Source organism: Macrobrachium rosenbergii, chromosome 7 (assembly GCF_040412425.1).
Source record: "Macrobrachium rosenbergii isolate ZJJX-2024 chromosome 7, ASM4041242v1, whole genome shotgun sequence".
Classification (NCBI taxonomy): domain Eukaryota; kingdom Metazoa; phylum Arthropoda; class Malacostraca; order Decapoda; family Palaemonidae; genus Macrobrachium; species Macrobrachium rosenbergii.
In genome coordinates this window covers 10,040,663-10,060,554 of record NC_089747.1, presented here as the reverse complement: position 1 = coordinate 10,060,554, position 19,892 = coordinate 10,040,663, and the positions used below count along the sequence as shown (strand labels likewise).

General features: G+C 33.6%; 1 protein-coding gene across 4 annotated transcripts in view; it reads right to left on the bottom strand.

The window, feature by feature from the left end:
- The window catches only part of LOC136840108 (inner centromere protein A-like), a 43,523-nt gene that overhangs the window by 4,695 nt on the left and 18,936 nt on the right, over nt 1–19,892 (bottom strand). For 2 of the 4 annotated variants that reach the window (XM_067106500.1, XM_067106501.1), the window contains exons 7-16: nt 15,340–15,433; nt 14,263–14,316; nt 13,301–13,387; nt 12,270–12,341; nt 10,048–10,197; nt 9,614–9,828; nt 7,864–8,065; nt 5,625–5,755; nt 1,930–2,041; nt 835–1,066 (exon numbers count right to left, since the gene is read on the bottom strand). In XM_067106500.1, coding sequence (XP_066962601.1) covers nt 835–1,066; nt 1,930–2,041; nt 5,625–5,755; nt 7,864–8,065; nt 9,614–9,828; nt 10,048–10,197; nt 12,270–12,341; nt 13,301–13,387; nt 14,263–14,316; nt 15,340–15,433 — 1,349 coding nt within the window. The remainder of the gene's footprint in view (nt 1–834; nt 1,067–1,929; nt 2,042–5,624; nt 5,756–7,863; nt 8,066–9,613; nt 9,829–10,047; nt 10,198–12,269; nt 12,342–13,300; nt 13,388–14,262; nt 14,317–15,339; nt 15,434–19,892) is intronic. The other 2 variants (XM_067106502.1, XM_067106503.1) reach the window with 1 other exon arrangement.

Sequence of the window (19,892 nt, the reverse complement as noted above, 5' to 3'; positions counted from 1 at the left end):
AGCAATGATGAAAGGGCCTTTCTAGGTTCTACACTCTATCAATATTAATGGAGTATAACAACACCAGTCACATTCAAGACTTTCATAAAGCATGCCCAAAACATTTGACCTTTAATGAGCTAGAAATAGTAAAATACAGATGAAATTAAGAATGCTGTATGACTAACCTACACTGTGCTGGTCCTTGTGATGTATGGTATTCATATTTGAAATCCTTGAGTAAATAACAGTTTTCCATACACATATCTAAAATATAGCTACAGTTAGGACTCTAATTGATTCCAAAAGTCTTGTAGAGTCAACCCCCTTATTTAAACTATGAAATATATTGTATAGGGTATTTACATACATATATAGCACCAAATCACATCCTCCTGTATGCAGTGCCAAATCACCTACTCCTGCATGCAGTGCCAAATTACACTCATGTATACAGTATGCATTGTATAATTTCTACATTACTTATACCTAAAACAATATAGTTGCTATGTAAATACAATTGCTGTTAAATTTTTAAGGGATAATAGAAATCTGTACATGTTCACAGCTGATAACCTCCATAACCCTAATTAGATGCACAGTACAAGTTAACAGGAACTGTAACTACATCTAGTTTAAGGAGCCGGTTACATCATGCTTGTAATTTCAAGTCAAGGTTATGCAAGTGTGTTGGAAGTACTATGGTAATAGACACTTGCCAAAATAATGTTTTAATGTATCAAGCTGAATTGCTTTTGTACATTATTCCTGGCAAGTTCAGTATGCAGCAAATAAGTTTTGCATTTTGGAACTAGCCTAACTGTATTTAATACCATAAAACTACAAAATACAAACCTTGAGCCCAAGTTGGAATAATCTTCTTTGGGGCACTTTCATCGTCGGTTGAATCATCACTCCTGATATCATGGATATCATAATTGTTTTGATTATAGACTTTCTTATTCCTTTCACAGCTATCACTGTTACTGCTTCCAGATGCAAGAATGAACGTTGAATTACAATTCCCTTGATTTTCTTTATTTTCTGGCGAATCTACATTGAACGTCGCATTATGTTTTGCATTAGCCTGCAGATGATAAAAGGAAATTTTGTTAAACACTGTAATATCTAGCGTCATACGTCCAACCTACTTTACTTCCTTTGCATCAAGTCACCTTTTTGGCCCCAGTGCCTGGTATTCAGCCAAAAACATCCATCCTAACTAATTACTAGCTCTCTTCTACCCACAATATGTATGTAACCAAAACTGTTGAAATTCTTATTACAAAATGTTTCCCTTCTTTCTCCTGATAACTATTTTTAAGATTTCTTTATTAAACAGCTTTAGTAAATTTACTCTCTTGAATATTTTCATTATGTACTTTTCCTATATGTAGGACTTACAGTTAACTGATCTCACTCTGGAATGAGTAATTCATTTGGATACTGTGCATACGTTAAACTTATGTAGTTTATGCTATACTGGTTGTACTCATATAATTCCAAGTGGTCTGCAAAAACCTCTCAATTCTAGAGCTCTACATCATTCAAAAATAAACAGTGGGATATACCTTGGTTAATGGAAAATAAAGGCAAAAAATAAATACCTTATGATTTAGTCCTGTTGGGCTATTAGATGATCCTCAGTCATACAATCTTTTTACTAATAAAGCACCCCTAGTTCCGAGACAGTTGTATGACGAGATTTTACGCTTCAAGAGTTACTATTAAGAGAAACATTCTCTTCTTAAAAAGATCAATTGTTTAACATTAAACCTACCTTTAACTATTCCTGGTTATAACTAAAACATAGTCAAAACCATTTAACAATTTAAGACACAAGATTGGAAAATTATCTACAACCTCCATCAGCATTATAGTAAGGTATACAACACTAAATATAGATGTGCATAACCTCACATTTGTACACTTGTGAAGTATTGATCTTACCATCTGGACTGCTGCAGCTTTCTTTGCTGCTGCCAGTCTTTCTGCCTCGCGTAGTTTCAGTTGCTCTAATTCTTTCCTTTCACGAGTTATGCGCTCAACCTCTGCTACTTTCCTGGAAAATCATGGAAAATTATATAATTTATGATATATCAAACATTTACAGTACTGGTTTTAAGACAAAAATTGATTTAGAATCACCCTCTATTAAATTGGAATTCATGTGATAAAACAATTCTCCTTAGGGAACAAGGAAATGTGAAACAGATACTTGTACACAAGCCATGTCAGCAAACTGAATAAATCATTAATTTTGGTCTAACAATGGAATTCATGTGGATAAAAATTTTACCCCACAAACTTTCAGTTTTTTTCATATCTTTTGACTCCACAAATCTAAATTGTTTAAATTTCCTTAATCTACTGCAAGCATGGCATGACAACTGTGCAAAACTGGCTAAACTATCACTGGAGTTCACTGTAAGGAGTGAGAGCATTCACACCATCTTCATAAAACTGGTGTTGGATGGTTCTGATCTGCAGGAAAGAGGAAGGACTCCATGTAATGTGTAGTGTGTTGTATGATCAAGAATTCTGTTTTCCAGGCCTTTTCCTAAAAAATACACTACCTTCAAACCAATGCGACATATGGCTTAAGCTGAATGATTGATACAAGGTTCTCCGAAAATGTATGTCCTTTACATTGGTATTTGTTGCAAATTCATAAGTGTAAAATGAAATCAAATTAAGACCACAAAAGTTTAAAGAAAATTTATTACAATAAATATTTTTTTCAGAAGACCAGAGTCCAAAGTAAACTCTTAAAACTGCCACTGGCATCATATAAATCAGGAAATCCAACATGAAGTTGCTGAGTGCAAAATATGTGCAAAAAGCAAATCTCATTAAAAATTTCTAACAGATCTTACAGGATAAAAAGATTCATAAGTAAACTGGTCAAGAATGTTGCTGAACATGAAATAGCACATGGGAAAACAATGAAACCGCACAAAAAACTGAGCAGACAAGCACTAGGAGATGTTAAGTACCTGGCAACAAGTCAGGTGCATGTGACAAGAACAGAATGTGAGGACAGGTTTTGCATGTGCACGATGAAGGGAAAAGCTCCATATAAATCCTGGAAGGCTCAGCACGAATCCAACTCCATAAGAGTCGCATAGAGGATTGAGAAGCGCTAGCTCATCAATAATGGAGTGTGAACTGGATATGCAAAGTACGACTTTCCATCTTTCAAGTTCTAAAGTCTGAGTGAATCAGTCTATTTCACATGAAGTAAAGGCTATTTATCATGAAGGGGTTCATACAACTTTTAATTTTACAGTAATTTTACCACTTTCCCTCAAATAGGGGAACTGCTGAAAACACCCAACACATATTGATCCTACATGTTCTTCCTCACAGGACTTCCTTGACATTTACAGAATGTAATATTTAGATTAGGTGAAGTTCAACCATTTTTAATGTTTCAATACTATTTTCTGCTCTATCTATCCTTCATTTATTCTGCAATTTATCACATCCTCTATTTGCATACATAGTTTTTTCCACTGAATGCTTACTATGTAATAATCTTAATAAAGTTGGTAACCCTAAGGTATTTTTTGTCAATTTGAAATGGCATAGAGGACTTTATCTATTTTAGATAAGCACATATGAACAGTAGAAGGGTTTGAGAATCATTTAAAATACTGCATTACTTAAAACCCAACATACTATCATTTGTCTAATTATTAAAAAGATAAACAATCAACAACTTTTTATGTAATAGATCTGTGTAGTCAGACACTTAACTGAATTCAAATAAACATCCATCATTGGAATCATTCATTAATAGCATATACCTGGATTTCATTAAAGTACTCTCACTCAAAAGGAACCCATTTCTTTGTTGCAAGCAAGGATGGATTCTACAGATAAGTACAGAACACAATACCACCATGAATTTCCACAGCCTTTCTAAAACTATAAACTTTATTAAGTGTGCTTCAGTCCTTCAATGATATTTCATTCTTTTAATATGCTTAATGGTGCGCCGATGCAGTAAGGCCCCTTTATAAAGTACGTGAGTATTGTTACATTTTGATTGAAGGAATTTACTTCGAATTTTTACCACTTACTAAACAAATGACACTGAAAATACACACGTAAGGAAATCACAAAATTTGACCTCTTAAGTTTATAAATTTTCATATAGATAAAAAAGCTGCGCTCAAAAGTACTTTTCCTTAAGCTACATCAAAGATATATAGTTATACTAGACGCTGTGAAAGCTTCATATAAATTTGGTTCAGTATTCTTCGAGATAAACTCCTTTTTAAAAACTATGAAAGTTAGAAAGCTGGTTACTGCAGTAAAAGTATTTCTTCACATAGGAAACATCCCCTGAAATTTACAAAATAATCAGATGAAAATAAATGTGCTCCCTGCTTGGTTTCCTCTTGGGTGATTGACATTCGCAACATATCTTCTGATTTCTTTTGTATTTTCAATTCTCATTGTGCATATAATTTATATATATTTCTTATGATACATCTCTTCTTTGCTGCTCTTAAGGCAGAAGTAAACTGTACAGCGAAATGCACTAAAAAGCCAGGCGTGACATGACTCATGAAGTACACTATGGCACTACGTGACATGCCCAAAGGAAATGTTGCCATATATTTAAATATTTTTAATTCATGAATAGACATCCTGTAAAGATAGCCTGATGAAATGGAACATAATATTCATTCTATAAAAAAAATTTCTTATGATAACACAAATTTTGTATATGTGAATGGTGAAGAGGAAGATTGCTATTTACTGTATTTCCATGTCTGTATATCTGTATATAGCATGTTGATTTACATATCGTGGTTGTTTTACTATAAAAATAAATCAATAAATACAAAACTGTAAAAATGAGTCAAAAAATACAAAACACTATGTAAATTGTTTGCCGTCGTATGTGTTGTGCCATTTTGACGAGTGTTGAGAGGAACAGAAAAATTTGAGTAAGTTACTCTGACCACACAATTTCCTTGATGCAGTCACTAGAGAAAACAGATATTTTAGTGGATAATGCAAGTATCAATTATTTTGAACTAAACTGGATTGTAAAATTTTTTCAGAAGTTTTCCAACAATTTGTTGCTCACAAGATGATAAAAGCGATGAAAAAATGGTCAATTAACCCATCCAAAAAAATTTTCAGCGTAATAACACTTCAGGATATATTTATTTAGACATCAAACAATCCAAAACTGTCAATAACTCAATTTTGATCATTCCTGGAAATTCGACGAGCAGCGCTTCTCTCAAATAAGCAGTCGAGGAAAGGTTATCAACATATCCAAGTGCAATTCAAGCTGCAACCTGATTCTAAGCATAAGCCTTCCTGCACATTTGCTATAGTTTTTGCTTGCCTTCTATAGCTTTTTGCTCTATCTTTTACAATTCTTGCTTCAAGATTACAAATTATACATAAGTTATTTACCTTCACTATCACTTACAATTAGAAGAGTACAGTCCTATGAAATAAGTAATGACTCAGTGGTCTGGTTAAACTAATTAATAACAATTATAACAGTAATGAATCTACAAGCAGAGATGATTTGTACTTTATCTGTTAATAATCTTGAGCTTATCTTAAAAATACATACAAAGATACAAAACAAAGAAAATAAATGTAACACTTACTTCTTCCTTTTTTCTTCTTCTTGAAGCCTTTGCTCCTCTACTATTCTTTCTTCTTCAATTCTCCTTGCCTCCTCAGCTTTTCGCACTTCTTCTGCTAACCTTTTTTCTTCAATTTTTCGCTTCTCTTCCATCTGCAAAATTAAAAGTGTGTCACAAAGATGAGAAAATTATATAATAAAAAATTTCAATGCTGAAAACACAAATTCAACAATGATAAAACTATATTACCTATCAGTAAAAAGCACTGAAAAATAATTTGCATTTCAAAACAGTTCATTCCGAGGCAGAGTTATCTAAATTATAAATACAATATTGATAACTTACAGCATATAAATGAAAAACCAAAATATAATGAAAACAACCCATCATCCAACCATAAAATGTGGCAGTGGCCACTGATCAGCAGCTCTCCTGAGGCAAAATAAAGGTCGTCATACAGTAAGTCACATGTATTACTGTCTCCATTGTTATTATAACTTTGCCATTTCTTACTTGTCAAGAGTGTAACCAGTGGCTTACCGTCTTAATTATACCTGTATTGTGTAAAAGTTGTAGTAGGCATTTACTTTCTTATCTTTCTTGTATGTACTACACCAACCATATGCTTCTCTTCAAAATGACAAATGTAACATACAAAGTGGGGTTCTGCTGTGTGCAGGTTAAATAAGAAGAAAGAGAAGTGGATGGAATATGAGACCAAAGAGAGTATACACAATATCACAATATGAAGTGGCAGTAGATATAGTGTAAGAAGTGGGAAGAATAAAAAGGGGAATAATGCTAAGTGAAATGATCATAGGCAGGTAGGCATTACAGCAGGATAACTGACCCTTGGTAGCATAAACCAAACATAGCTGAGTCTATCCTAGAACATTTCATTACAGAATGCACATGAGTATGAATTTATAAAATAATTAAGTAAACTAACTGAATGCAGTGTGCATCAGGGCAACTGAAAGGATATTACTTAGTTAAAAGATAAATGTTTGCTTATTAGCTAAAATTATGACAAATCATCACTGTACATTAGGTAATCCTGAAGTTTTTGGGATAAATATTAAATTGTAGGAACAAGGTAGCCTATGTTACGAATATGTAAGTTTCACAAGATGGAGATCTAAATGTCCTTTTGAAACATAAACTTGGTACTAAGCTGGATAATAAGTGGAACCATTAAGAAGAAGTACTGAATTAAGCAATCAACTCTTACATAATGTAAACATACCCCTCTATAAGACAAGATCTGATGACGTTTTATGTCGAGCAAGCACTCTTTAATAAATAAATTCAATACTTCACTGCTTATTAAACTTTTATTATCCTGGTACCTCACAGCACCACCTAACTTTGCAATCCATTTGTCCTTATATGAGAGTTCATAAACTCTTAGACAAATTCAACCTATAGCATAATTCTCTGCACTACAAAATATCAAGTGTGAAGACTGCAAGGCATGAGCTATCTCAAACACAGCAACAGCACGTGAGGCCTTGAACTCTGTGAGCTGATGGAGGGAGACAGCACTTCCTTAGCAAAGCTGGAGGATCTTGTAATGTATTTCAAAAGCTTTGATGTGTTAAACATTCTTTAATTTTTTTTTTTACCAAATGACATGACATGTCATAACTGACTTAACCGCTGGATTTAGATGATGCAACAAATGCATCATGGACCCAAAAGGATTAACTGTTTCTCAAGAGGCATTCACACCATAACATGATAAGTACAATATCCAGTACAGAGTGAGCAGAACCTAACACAACCCAAGAAGAGATGGACAAAGAAAGATGCAACAGTGCCCCAGTCCAGTCATGCTGGGGTCAGCATCAAGCTACAGCATATGCCCATACCTTCATTTGTGTGTATTTCATGCAGTACTTGGCATACAACATATTAAGCTGTAATAAATTTTAGAGTTGTCATTCCATATATCTAGAAAAGGACTGCATTATAATATAGCAACATGGCACACCCAATACAGTAACATATAGACTGTTTCTATAAGTACTTTTTCTTGCATTACACTGACATAACATGATGCAATATGGTTCATAAGCTTTTAATTTCATATGAACTCAAACTATTTCTTTATATTCTCCATCTTTACAAAATAACTGAAATTTTTAAATACCTTTCCATTTATGTACCAATTTTCACTGCACAGGAATCAATATGAAAAATCTGAATGAGAGCAATACAAAAGAGGTATCTCGCCTAAGAAATTAATATGACACTGTACCTGTTCTTTAATTTTTCGAGCTTTGGATTCTTCCTCAGCCTGCTTCTTAGCTAACATGAGCTGTTTTTTCTTTTGCTGCTCTTCTTTTAGTCGCTCCTCTCGCTGCTTTCTTTCTGCCTTCTGGAGTTCTTTAGCCTGTCCTGCTTTTCTTTCATTCTCTTCCCGAGCCTCTCTAGCTCGTTTCATTCGCTCCTCATTACGCCTTAAAATGATTGAGAATGGACAAATGATAACAAAACAATTAACTGCAGATCCCATCTTCAACACTAACTTCAAGAACAATGAAAGGAATGCAAGAAATTATAACTGTGCTGAAAAATATGGCCTAATTATTAGGAAAGCCTTAAAAATAATTCTAGATTAAAAACTTGAGTAAAAATCTCATGAAAACCAAAGTAACTCAACCCTTTGAGTAACATTATGAAATGGTACTACCAGTTCTGACAGCACAGGTCAAATCAAAAAGGACACATACAGACTGACCCTAAACATGCACTGAATTTATAATGCTATTTCTAAAATGAAAATATGTGCACAGACAAATAATTTGTTACTGTAATATTGAAAATTAACAAACATTCTCATAGAACACAGCCAAAAGGCCATCAACTTGCAAGGCAGGATAGAGAGAAAACCGCTACAGCATTCAGTAATTGCCCACTGCTGTAGAAACTGATTATTAAGTCTTCCCATGACCACAGTCCCTAAAATCACCTTATGCAATATCAAATACTTAAACCTAAATTTATTACCCACAGCTCCCATTAGTTCGGTTTATATTTATTTCAGCACATCCCTACTAATATTTATGCTTTATATTTTTGTTTGGAATGTTCAAAAGCAGTCTACTTTGTGTATGCAATCTGGAACTACAAGTAGTATCAATCACCCTTTCTTAGTTTCCTGTGGTCCTGTTGTAGTTACCACTTCTGATTACTCTTCTCCAGTTCGCCTGTTGCAAAGGTTTTGATTCTCCACTCTTTTTCTAAGTAACTTTCCATTCATACAGATTTCACTCAAAAGTACATTAGTAATATAATGTGATTTCGTTTTTGCTTCCATTTCAATCTCCATAAGCTTTGTTTTTCTTATTCTAATTTTGATGCCTCTAATCTCTATTGCAACAATCCATTTAATCTTCCTGTGACATATCCCTCTGAAACTGCACTCAACACTTCATTATCTGCACATAGTAGTAGCCCTTCTGCACTCTCATGGCTTCCTCCATTACTACAGTAAACAGTGTTAAGACTGATTATCTTCAATGTTTCTTACATTCATTGCAAATTCTTCTGATGTACAGCACTTACCAGTCTTAAAACTACTCTAAACCTTGCGTTATAATAAAGTATCACCACCCCCTTAATTGGATGCACCAATTTCACATGGCATTCCAACAAGTCCTTCGTTTTACTATCCTACCTCCAAGGAAAAAGCTGAGAAAAATTTTAATTGGTGGTAAAGAGATCACTCATGAAGGCCTTAACCTACAATCCCATCCTAAGTCCCAGTCTGCAACTATTTGTGACATTTTGGCAGCTTTACCCTCTGTAATGTTTGTACTTATTTTATGCTTTAACAAATTACTTTAATTAATTTTAGTCTGGTTCATGTGTCCATATACCAGATATCCTATATAATTTTGCTTTGGTAATACTTTTTTTGTTTCTTTCCAATTCAATACAACTTCTGTAATAAAACAGCAAACACTTTCCACCAATGTAAAAATGCAGTAAAGCCGATGACTTACCGCTTCTGGATTTCTGCTCTAGATTTCATTAACTCCTCTTTTTTCTTCCTAATCTCTTCCTCACGCTCCCTTTTCTTCTGCATTTCCAACAGCTTCTTAGCCTCTAAATCTTCCTGTGTTGGCTTAGGCGCTTGGATTTTGATGAAACTTGTGACTCCAGAGACAATGTTGCCAATATTTTTAGTTCTGTTGGCTTCAATGGGTGTGTTCATTTTCTACAAAAGGACATAAGACAAATGTTAACACAACAAACAACTGACAGCATTTTCATTTTAGTTACCAAAATGCTAAACCTACTATCTCATGCATTTCTTAAAAAAAAAAAAAAAAAATTCTTGCTATTTTCATTCCACTTTATCCCTCATGAAAAATATCAAGTAATCAGAGATGACAGAAAGCACTTGCTGTGTAACAAAACTAAATCCCAGCCCTACCTTTTCAGTTTTTCGATACTCTGTTGAGGATGAGGAAGCAGAGTTCACCAAACCAAGCCGAATTCTGGAGTAAGTCTTTGGTGTTATACGACCTGAACTTCCAAATGTAGAACTACCACTCATAACTTGTCCCATTTTTGGACGTACAATCTGCAAAGATGTCTTTTCTCATCACAAAAATAAAAGACTGATTGTTTTTATGCTTACCTGGTCATGCCCTCTGTATGTAAGATACCACTGATATATGTCATACCTAAATTTCATAAATGACCACTGGGTAAGATTTACTATTCTAGGATTGGTATCATTAAGTAGTTTAACCAGACAGCTAAACTTTACATTAAGTACTGTGCTTAATTTGATTTTGGATAAAACTAAATGAGAGAATAGAAGACAAGCCTGAATATAAATGATTAAAAAAAGCTGAACTCTAAAACAGTGTCATTATGTCAATCCCCCATTTTTTAAAGAATATATTAAAAAATAACCTTTCCTCTGGTTTACTGATCTTTCCTTTATCCTCAAACTTTATCCATATAATTCTTCTTTGCTCTTCTTTCATTCTTTTATGCTTGTTCCTGACTGTATTTCATGGTGTCAAAGACACTATTTTTTTCCCTAAAATATATCTCTCATATATTCACTGTGTGCCTTAAAGCCCAGTCATATTTTTCATCAGTCCAACCAAACCGCAGAGGTTATCTTTGCTAGACAGTGAACAGAATGCCAGTATATGACCTCTGAATAATGTGTATAAATTATTCTTAGTTAAAAATAGTAAATAAAAAAGTATCACAAAAAATATATATATTTAAGTAATCCCAAAGATTCTCTCCCATATTGGCAGATTACGGTGGTCAAGTTAACATGACAGTAATAACAGATGTATATCAATAATACCAGTATTTTTGCTCTTCTCAAACAACCCTGACTTTAAGGGACCATTATTATCTGACAAAAGTAAAATTCTGGTATGTTAAAAAGATTTATTGTTAAATCTCACCAGAGCAACTGTCTTAAATCAAAGTTGAAATTTTGCAACATTTTTTCTTGTAAGTTTTTCCTACTTGGTATCAAAGTGCGGAATGTTTTCAGGTTTTGAAGACTAAAATGCTTTTCTTATTTGTAATATCTATATTGTTCCAATTATAATCTTTATTCTATCTAGGATGGTATGTTTGTGCTGTATTTTACCGTAATTGGACAAGAAAATGTTATTCTTATTTTCTAATATTTCCTGTTGTCAAGTTTAGTTTTCCTTTGAGATTAAAAAGTTACTGCTTAAGCTTCTATCCAATACTGTCAAAGTCTTGAAATACTTTTTTCTTTGAATCTTCAGCTGAAAGCCCTTATGGACAGAATCAACAGAATATGAACCCAAGAGGGCTCCAAAGGGGAATCACCCTGCAGAGAGAGACAAGTTCTAGGAAAAGGAGATTAATAAATAAATATGAGACACTGCTAACAAAAGAGATTTCTGACACAACATGGTTGGGCAGTTTATACAATATATGGTACTTTATCTGCTCACATTTTTCAGTTTTCTGGTATGACAAAAAAAAAAAAAAAAAAAAAAAAAAAAAAATAAATATATATATATATATATATATATATATATATATATATATATAAAATATATATATATATATATATATGAACTGAAAAACTACAGTAATCAACATGCTGTAGCAACCAAATTCATGGTACTTAATGCACTAAGACTGTCAAATGTGTGCATGTGCCAACCAACCAAGACAAATTCAATAACTTGTGAGTGTTGCCAACTTATTATTTTTGTTTTCAAAATTTTACTAATTAAAACTGAGGTATATATTCAGCTTACAAAATATATTTTGCATCAGTTTGCCCCAAACCCCTCCGTTTGCTGTGACAATTCATGACTTTGGTGTCTAGCATACTTGGACCTTTCCCTCTTTTTTACTCACAAGCTTTCCCTTTCACTTTTCTGTATTTATACTTTCTAATTATCAGTATTTCACAAGAACAAGTCTATGAACACCTTACTGTACCAACTTCCATGGCTTAACCATTCCTAAATACCTAGTAAATTGTCTTAAGGCAAAAGCAGAACTGGAAAAAATTATATCTTATATACTATATATATTATACTCATAAAAACAATAAATTTACTCAAAGCTGATTCAAATATTTAGTAGTTGCATATGAGTGAGTTCAGGTACAAAAGGTAATTTTTCTTTTACCTTATCTGGTGGGCACTGAGGAGATGGAGTTTTTGGCTGAGGATTTATTCTGGCCCTTCTGGAATCTGGAGTCTGAAAATAATTCTTGATATTTACCACCAACAAAAATGCTTGTAGAGAGAGAGAGAGAGAGAGAAAAAAATCTAACATGGTAATGCCATGATGTATTATTAGGAAATCCTAGCAATGTCCAGTTGTTTATTTTCAGTTACAATATTCTACATCTTATAAGTATTATCTGGTGGTTGTGGTTCTATATTCTTCATTAATTTTTCCTGAAATTAAATCACTTGAACATCAAATGCTGCACATAAAATTAATGCATGTACTGTATCTATGAAATGTTACCTTATCCATTCCTCCTGGGAGCCATGGTATCCTTGGAATGTCACACAATTACAATAAGTGTTCTGAATGCACCCTAGCTGCCAGAAATTGAAGGACTGGGTATAAAAACACAGCTAATGCAATGAATTTTTCACTCATTGTTTGAACCACTAGTTAACCAAAATAAAGGATAGTCAAGAAAAACTATAGTTGTAAAACATCACCGTAAACAAAAATAAGGCAGACAATATTAGACTGATTTATATATCAAAAGCAATATTGATGACTAAAATTATATTAGTAATTCTGAACAAAACCTAAATCCTGTTCCTCTTTCTCCATGGTAATGAAGAAGGTAAAAAAAATTATCTACAAAAAGGTTTCTCTATACAGAAAAAAACCAGACTACTGTATTAACACCAATTAAAAAAATTAGTATATAAAAATTTCTATCTAAAAATATAGCTGCAGAATAAGTGAATGTTAAATAAGGGAATTACATGAAGCCACACCAAGTACAATTACCTACTAAATTTTCTATTACCATCATAATACCCGAAAAGAAAAATAATTCTAAAAAATTAATATTTTCTACTCCAACACTTCAAGTTGCAGTGGACTTATTTCAAAATACAAGGATTTAAAACTACCACAAACACCAAGAGAGAAAATGTTGGCCTACATGTCAATACCTAGTTCCTCACCTCCAACTTTTCCTTACTCAATTGAAGTGCTATCTTCTTAGCACGATTTAAACTCTGGCGGGCAGATCGTCTAGTTGAGCTCTCCCGCTGTTCAAAGGAAACTAACTTCTTACCTGACAAACACTAACTCTTCAAAATGATGCAAGACAAGCAAACATTACAATTACATTGCAGATATCTTAAATAAAAGGTAACTCACTGAAGTTACAGAACACAATGCGCAACACATCTTTTGCACATTACTTCAAATCAATATCAAATTGCAATTTGTATCTTATTGTACTCAAAAGGAAATAATCCAAATACCACTTCAGTACTGAATACATATACTCTCACATTGGGTGCTGGAGGGAAAATGGTTTACTTCAAAGCAGATTTCTATCTATACTGTTGTCAATGAAAGAGCTGTGCCTTTATTCAATAATTCATTCTTAATTACCCACCATCAAAAGAAATTTCTGTAAAATTTTAAAATGATTAGCATATACAGCTTTCCTCAGTAATATATAACCTGTACTACAATCCTGGTTTCAAGTCCAGATGCAAACAACACACTACTGGGACCATGCATTAATTAAGAAATAAATTTTCATGACATTCATCTTCAAACACATTTTTGTACCTCATCCACACTGAATGTATTAATTTGCTGAATAAACAAACAAACATCTTCCCATATGGGTTATTTTTTTAACATATGTTTTCTTCAAATTAACTGACAAACAAATAGGTGTATGTGATAGTTGCCTACTACAGAAAAAGATAAAAATTTTCAGTCAATAATGCATCTCATTTAAACCCAAATCTTATTTTTAGCAGATGAAATGAACTTCAGTCAACAATGCATCTCATTCAAACAAAAATCTTATCTCTAGCAGATGAAATGAACTTAACTATCTCTTTGGAGACTGGAACTTTAAATTAAGGAAATGATATCAGTAGTTTTAAGACACAAAACTTACCTTTACTGCTTTACCTCCGGAGTGACGTGTGACCCTTACTGGAGAACGAATAACCTGTAAAAAATAAAATCCTATCAGTATTTCTTACCTGCACTAAACATACAATTTCAGTAAACTAGATAAACAAGGATGATTCAAAATCACACAAAAACACTAAGCTGCAGCAGTAACTGGATGATATAGAATAGTACCATCAAGTAGGGGATCCATACCTAAACCTAATGTAAAGATGACAGCTAAAAAAAAAAAGTGTTTAAGTAAATTTTAAAATATTAACAGATAACTTCTGCATAACATGAATAAATGGCACCAAAAATCATACTACTCATCGTACTTGGCATTATTCTTTTAGGGCAATAGTTCTGAATGGCTTCTACAGCACTTCTAGTCAGTACTGAACACAAGTAAACACTTCTGGCATGTCCTCTGAAGGTCAAGCTATTCAGCATGGTGACCTGGTTAAAATATCTTTTATAACTGATTACACTCAGCTCAGGACCAAACACAAATAGAGAATACAAATATTAACACCAAGATATAGTCTTATTTATTTATTTATTTTTTACAATTTCTGATCTCGAAGCAACTAAAAAAATTTCATTATTCAATTTCAGTCTCTCATTATAGTCTAAGAACAACAATAAAACTACTCCTCAACTGATGACAAACTCAAGACTATGCATACAGAAGGCAAAGTGAAGAAAAAACCTTAATAAATCCTGTAACTTGGAATAAACAATAAGAAGCAAATATTCGCCCCCAAAAAAGGCATCTTTCATGCTGAGCTTTATTCAGCACCCTCAGCCATTCAAGTATTTCTGCAACAACTAAAATCAAGCTTTATGATTTTTTGCTATCCAGAGTCCCCAACCAGGCAACCTTTATTTATTATGCATATATCAGCTGCTAAGGTGTATGGGTTTTTGCCATCTACCCAACTAAGCCTAAGAAGTTTCTTCAACATAAAGTTATCTCTGTGGCTTCACTACCATTTAGCTTGGGAAAGCTAGCTTTACTACTTAATCAAGCTAGTTAACAACAGATCTCTAAGAAAATAGAAATAAACAAGCAACTAACCTCTATTTGGTCAGATGGAATCTCCTCCACCTCCTTTAAAATATCTTTATGGAAAGGTGCTCTGTTGATAAACCCAGGGCGACCATCTTTGTCACTGTGAAAAAGACAAAATTTACAATATTTTAGGGGGTTCCACTGATACAAACCTCTTAGTGTACTTATTGCCTGGTAGGCAGTTATTTACAAAAGATGGGTAAAGCAATGCTGCATATCTTCTGTAACGGACAAGGCAAACATTTATAATGAACAAGACCTTTCCCAACTACAAGTACTACTATCCATTTCACCCTGGAATTCTGTCTGTGAATCAAGGTGTGTACCAACTAGAGAGGCTGAAAAGAAGGTACCACTGATGAAAATGAGATCTTACTAAGCATGGACTAAAAAAGGATTTGACAAAAAAATGTCAAAAATTTCCATTCAGTCCTTATTTTAGGTAATTACAAATACCAGAGAAAAAGCTAAATGTAAAAGCTAAATTTGCCTTAAGCAAGAAATGGAGTTGATATCTACTGATACCCTGCCTTATAAAGAAAATGTCAAAAACACTGGAGGTGAGATCTGTCCATTTAAATTACAAATTAAAGGCTTAAACTTTATAGTGCTGGTAACAGTTATATGTAACTTGGTTAAAACTCATGCTGTCTACTTGGATATCTTTTAGTCCTCAAAGCAATGTCCAGCGCAATCTTAATTTTTTTTCAACAACAGCCAATGAGTGGACAACCTAATGCCCTTTTCTAGCCCATGACTGAAGAAATCAAGAAAAAAGAGAAAAAGTTAAATTGGCACTAAATAATGAATGAAGAAAAAACTGACCCAAATAATGAATGAAGAAAAAACTGTAGTGGACAGTTCTTCCATTCTGGAGGAATCTCCAGAAAGAGACCTATGGTTGGCTGGAATTTCTTCGTGTGAAAGATATCCAGCATAGACTACAAGAGAGGTCGGTCAGTCAAGTTCATTAGTTAGTGTAACGAAAAGAATATTATTGCACTCGGCACCTCTACTCCTGCGACTGCAGTTTCTTTTTAGATTGTATTTATTGGCAATTAAAGTTTGTAGAAAAGCTCTTACTTGGATCTTCAACCAATATGGTCTGGATTTGAATGCTGACAGAAATTTCAGACTATAGTACATTAGCTATTCTGGACTCTGTCATGCAGACATTTATAAAGCCTCTTTGCTGAGATTTAGCTAGTGTTTGGTACAGCCTCAGTACAAACTCCTGATCATATCTCCTCTGCTTGACTTGACTTGTAATGTTTGCCATTCAGTGAACTGGTCTACTGTTGGATTTATCTCTAACCTGGATTTGGATGCTCAGGCAATCTCCAAGTTTCATGACTGACTAGTAGGTCACTTTGCAATTCTGCTCTGAAGAGTTTCTCCTTGTAGTGAGGATGATCTCTTTGATCCCTTTTGTCCTGTAAAAGTAGTTAGGATTTATCTGCATCAAACTCAGGAATGCCATCCTCCATCAACAATTTTCCTTCTCAAGGATCACAATACATAGTAGACAGCCAGGTCTTTAAAGGTGATCACCAGAGCATACTCACATGTCTCTGATGATTTGTCACAACTGGAGATACAAGCTCATACAGAGTAAACCCTTTCCTTGTCTTTAGCCTTATGTACAACCAGCTCATTGCTAACTTAGAGGTGTCACTTTATATTTACTAAATTCTAACTGAGCTATGAAACTCATAAATATTGAACCCTAAAAGAGTTCAGAGGTCTGGTTAAACAAATCATTTATAACTAACTGGGAAATATTCTTGTTGGCACCAACAGTCAGTTTGATTCATGTTACCAACAAGGAGCAATTATTAATTTTCATTTTCATACACCCCAACCTAACCACTCATCATGGTTTCTCATCTTTAGCATTCTTATAAAGCATGACTTTTGGGGTTGACTATTTTCATGCTTCATCTTGCTGGGAGTGCCTAATCCCATAGAAATTATAATTCACTACTTGGAATCCTGGGATTTCACTAATTTTTTCACCATCCACCAACAAACCTGCAAATTCAGGGTTTACATTAGAGTGTGGATCCTTTAGTCCTCCTTTTAAAATTCTTATTCAGGCAATGTACAATCAATATGGTTGGATGAAAGAGTTTTTACAACACAAAACAGATTTCTTCATAGTATAACTCATTAATCACATAAATGCCTTCACATCCTGGCTCAGGATTTTTTGGCCTACAGAAAAAATTATGTAAATGTATATCTGACCTGATACATCTAATATACTTATGCTCCTTTCCTTCTTTTTCTTATATACTATTCTTTTCTTTAGGTATTTTACAAAACTTATTTGATTACTTAAAAGAAGTACACATTTTCAGTTTATTTGTAATGACAGTATTTTGTTTAAGAAGTTCTGCTACCACCCATTCTAACATTGTGGACATATTAAAAAGAGGCCATTTTGATGTATGAGAAAAGAATTGTAAATACTGTACTGTAATGACATGCACCTCATGTCTCTACGTAGTGTACAGTACATGATTGTCCTTGTTTACTTCACCATTCCTTTTCATATCTTCATAAATAGAAAGTTAAGAAGATGTGATGTAAGCAACTGGTGGCAAAGGGCGAGGGCCCCCCCAAAAAAAAATACCACACACACCCACCTACTACCAGGTCTAATGATCATGTCTGCAAGCACTCAAGATAACTCAGACTGCTTTACACTCTTACATGAGTTGTACTTTATGATAGACAGTACCCTTTATTTTCTGCTTTAATTCCTAAGTACTTCTCTACCAAAATTATTTACATAACTATGCACTAGGCTTTTGTCTGCTATGACCAAACCATCATTTCTACAGTATAATATTCTATTCCGTTATGTTATTTTATAGTTTTTCCCTTCACTAATCTGATTTCCCAAGAGGTGTCATCACCTTATATGTTTTCACATTAGCTTTTCTTTCATGGTTACATGCACTAAATTTCATCTTTCAGCACTTTTCTGCTGTGTATTTTTCCTGCCTGAACCTCTATCAGGTTTAGGCAAACACAGAACAGGACAGAGAAGAGTTAAGACAACTCATTTCCTACATCGAACACCCAAAATGGGAAAAGATGACATAACAGCTTTTGTGATAAGGGTGATGCCTACAGGAATTTCATTTAGTAAAGGAAACACTACAAAATAATAGAACAGAACAGTATCTCCTGAGCACAATGTTATGATGGTCACATCAAACAAGTAATGGATGTAGCAATTAAACAAGTGTGGTAAAGAGAGGGTACTAGGAAGTGCTATAGTGAATAAGTACGTATTTACATGACTCTTCAATCACAATACTCTCACCACCTGTAGCAGCAGTCAGAAATTAGCTTAAAGTGCAATTCAAAGCAAAGCTCAATAAGGAGCTATGAATGGTCATGGTGATAAAAGGTGAGCACTCATAAAGGCCTTGACCCACAAGCTGACCTCAAGTTCAAGTTTCCCATCTTTCTCCTTTGTATCCCTTTACAAGATGTAATAAAGAACTGTTAGAATAAATTTTTGCTCCTTGTCATTAGTCTTCACATCTATGATACCATATGATTTTTGCTTTATTATTCAGAACTGTTTCTGTGTTCCTCCCATCTTCTCAAATTATTTGACATTAAAGGTAAATGTTTTCAAATGAACTTTTGGATTTTTACAGTAAAATACACTGCACTCTAAGTCTCCTTGGTGACACTTGCTCTAAAATCTTGTAAATGTTTTAAATGTTGCCTATGGTAAACAACTTTGGGAGCCCCAACAGTTACCTAAAAGCTTGCCCAGCAAACATTTAGGGGACCCAGACTGTCAGCAGAAAGTAAAAATATACAACATCAAAACTACTATACAACTTTGTGAACCTTTCGAGTGCAAATTACATTAATTTTTTCTAATTATTTTCTTTTTCTTATGACGTTTACTTTAATAATTATACTGTACTGTTTACTTTAGGTATGCATTTATTGGCCATACCTTTTTCTTATAAACATACTAAAAAAAATACTGTGATTGACAACTGCCTATAATGTTTATTATTATTGTATAGTTAATCTCCAATTTTTGCTTACTTAAAAGTTTATCAATAAACTTATAAACTTTTATAAACCAAGTGATACATAAGGAAATTGAAGAAAATTGGGTTGAAATGTGAAAGAGAAACTTGTGTTATTGTTTGTGCATGATCCACAAGATCACTTGAGGCCTAGATAATCCATATTTTAATAGGACTGAAATTGCGGGTCCGCTAGTTTGTTATGGTTATGGCGACATGCCCTGCCCACTTTTGGGTGTAAGAGAAGGTACAACATAGCAAAGAGCTTCAATTTGTTTATGCCCTTATGTCCAACTAAGGGGAGGCAGGCGGGATCCGATTATTTAATTACTGGGTAAGTATATATAAAACTTTATTTTATTATAAAAATGTCATTTTTATATAAGTAACTTACCCAGTAATTACATAGCTGATTCCCACATTGAATGGAGGTGGGAATGTTGGACATATCTACCCCAAAACATTATTAATAGTAATGAGTTTGAGAATAGA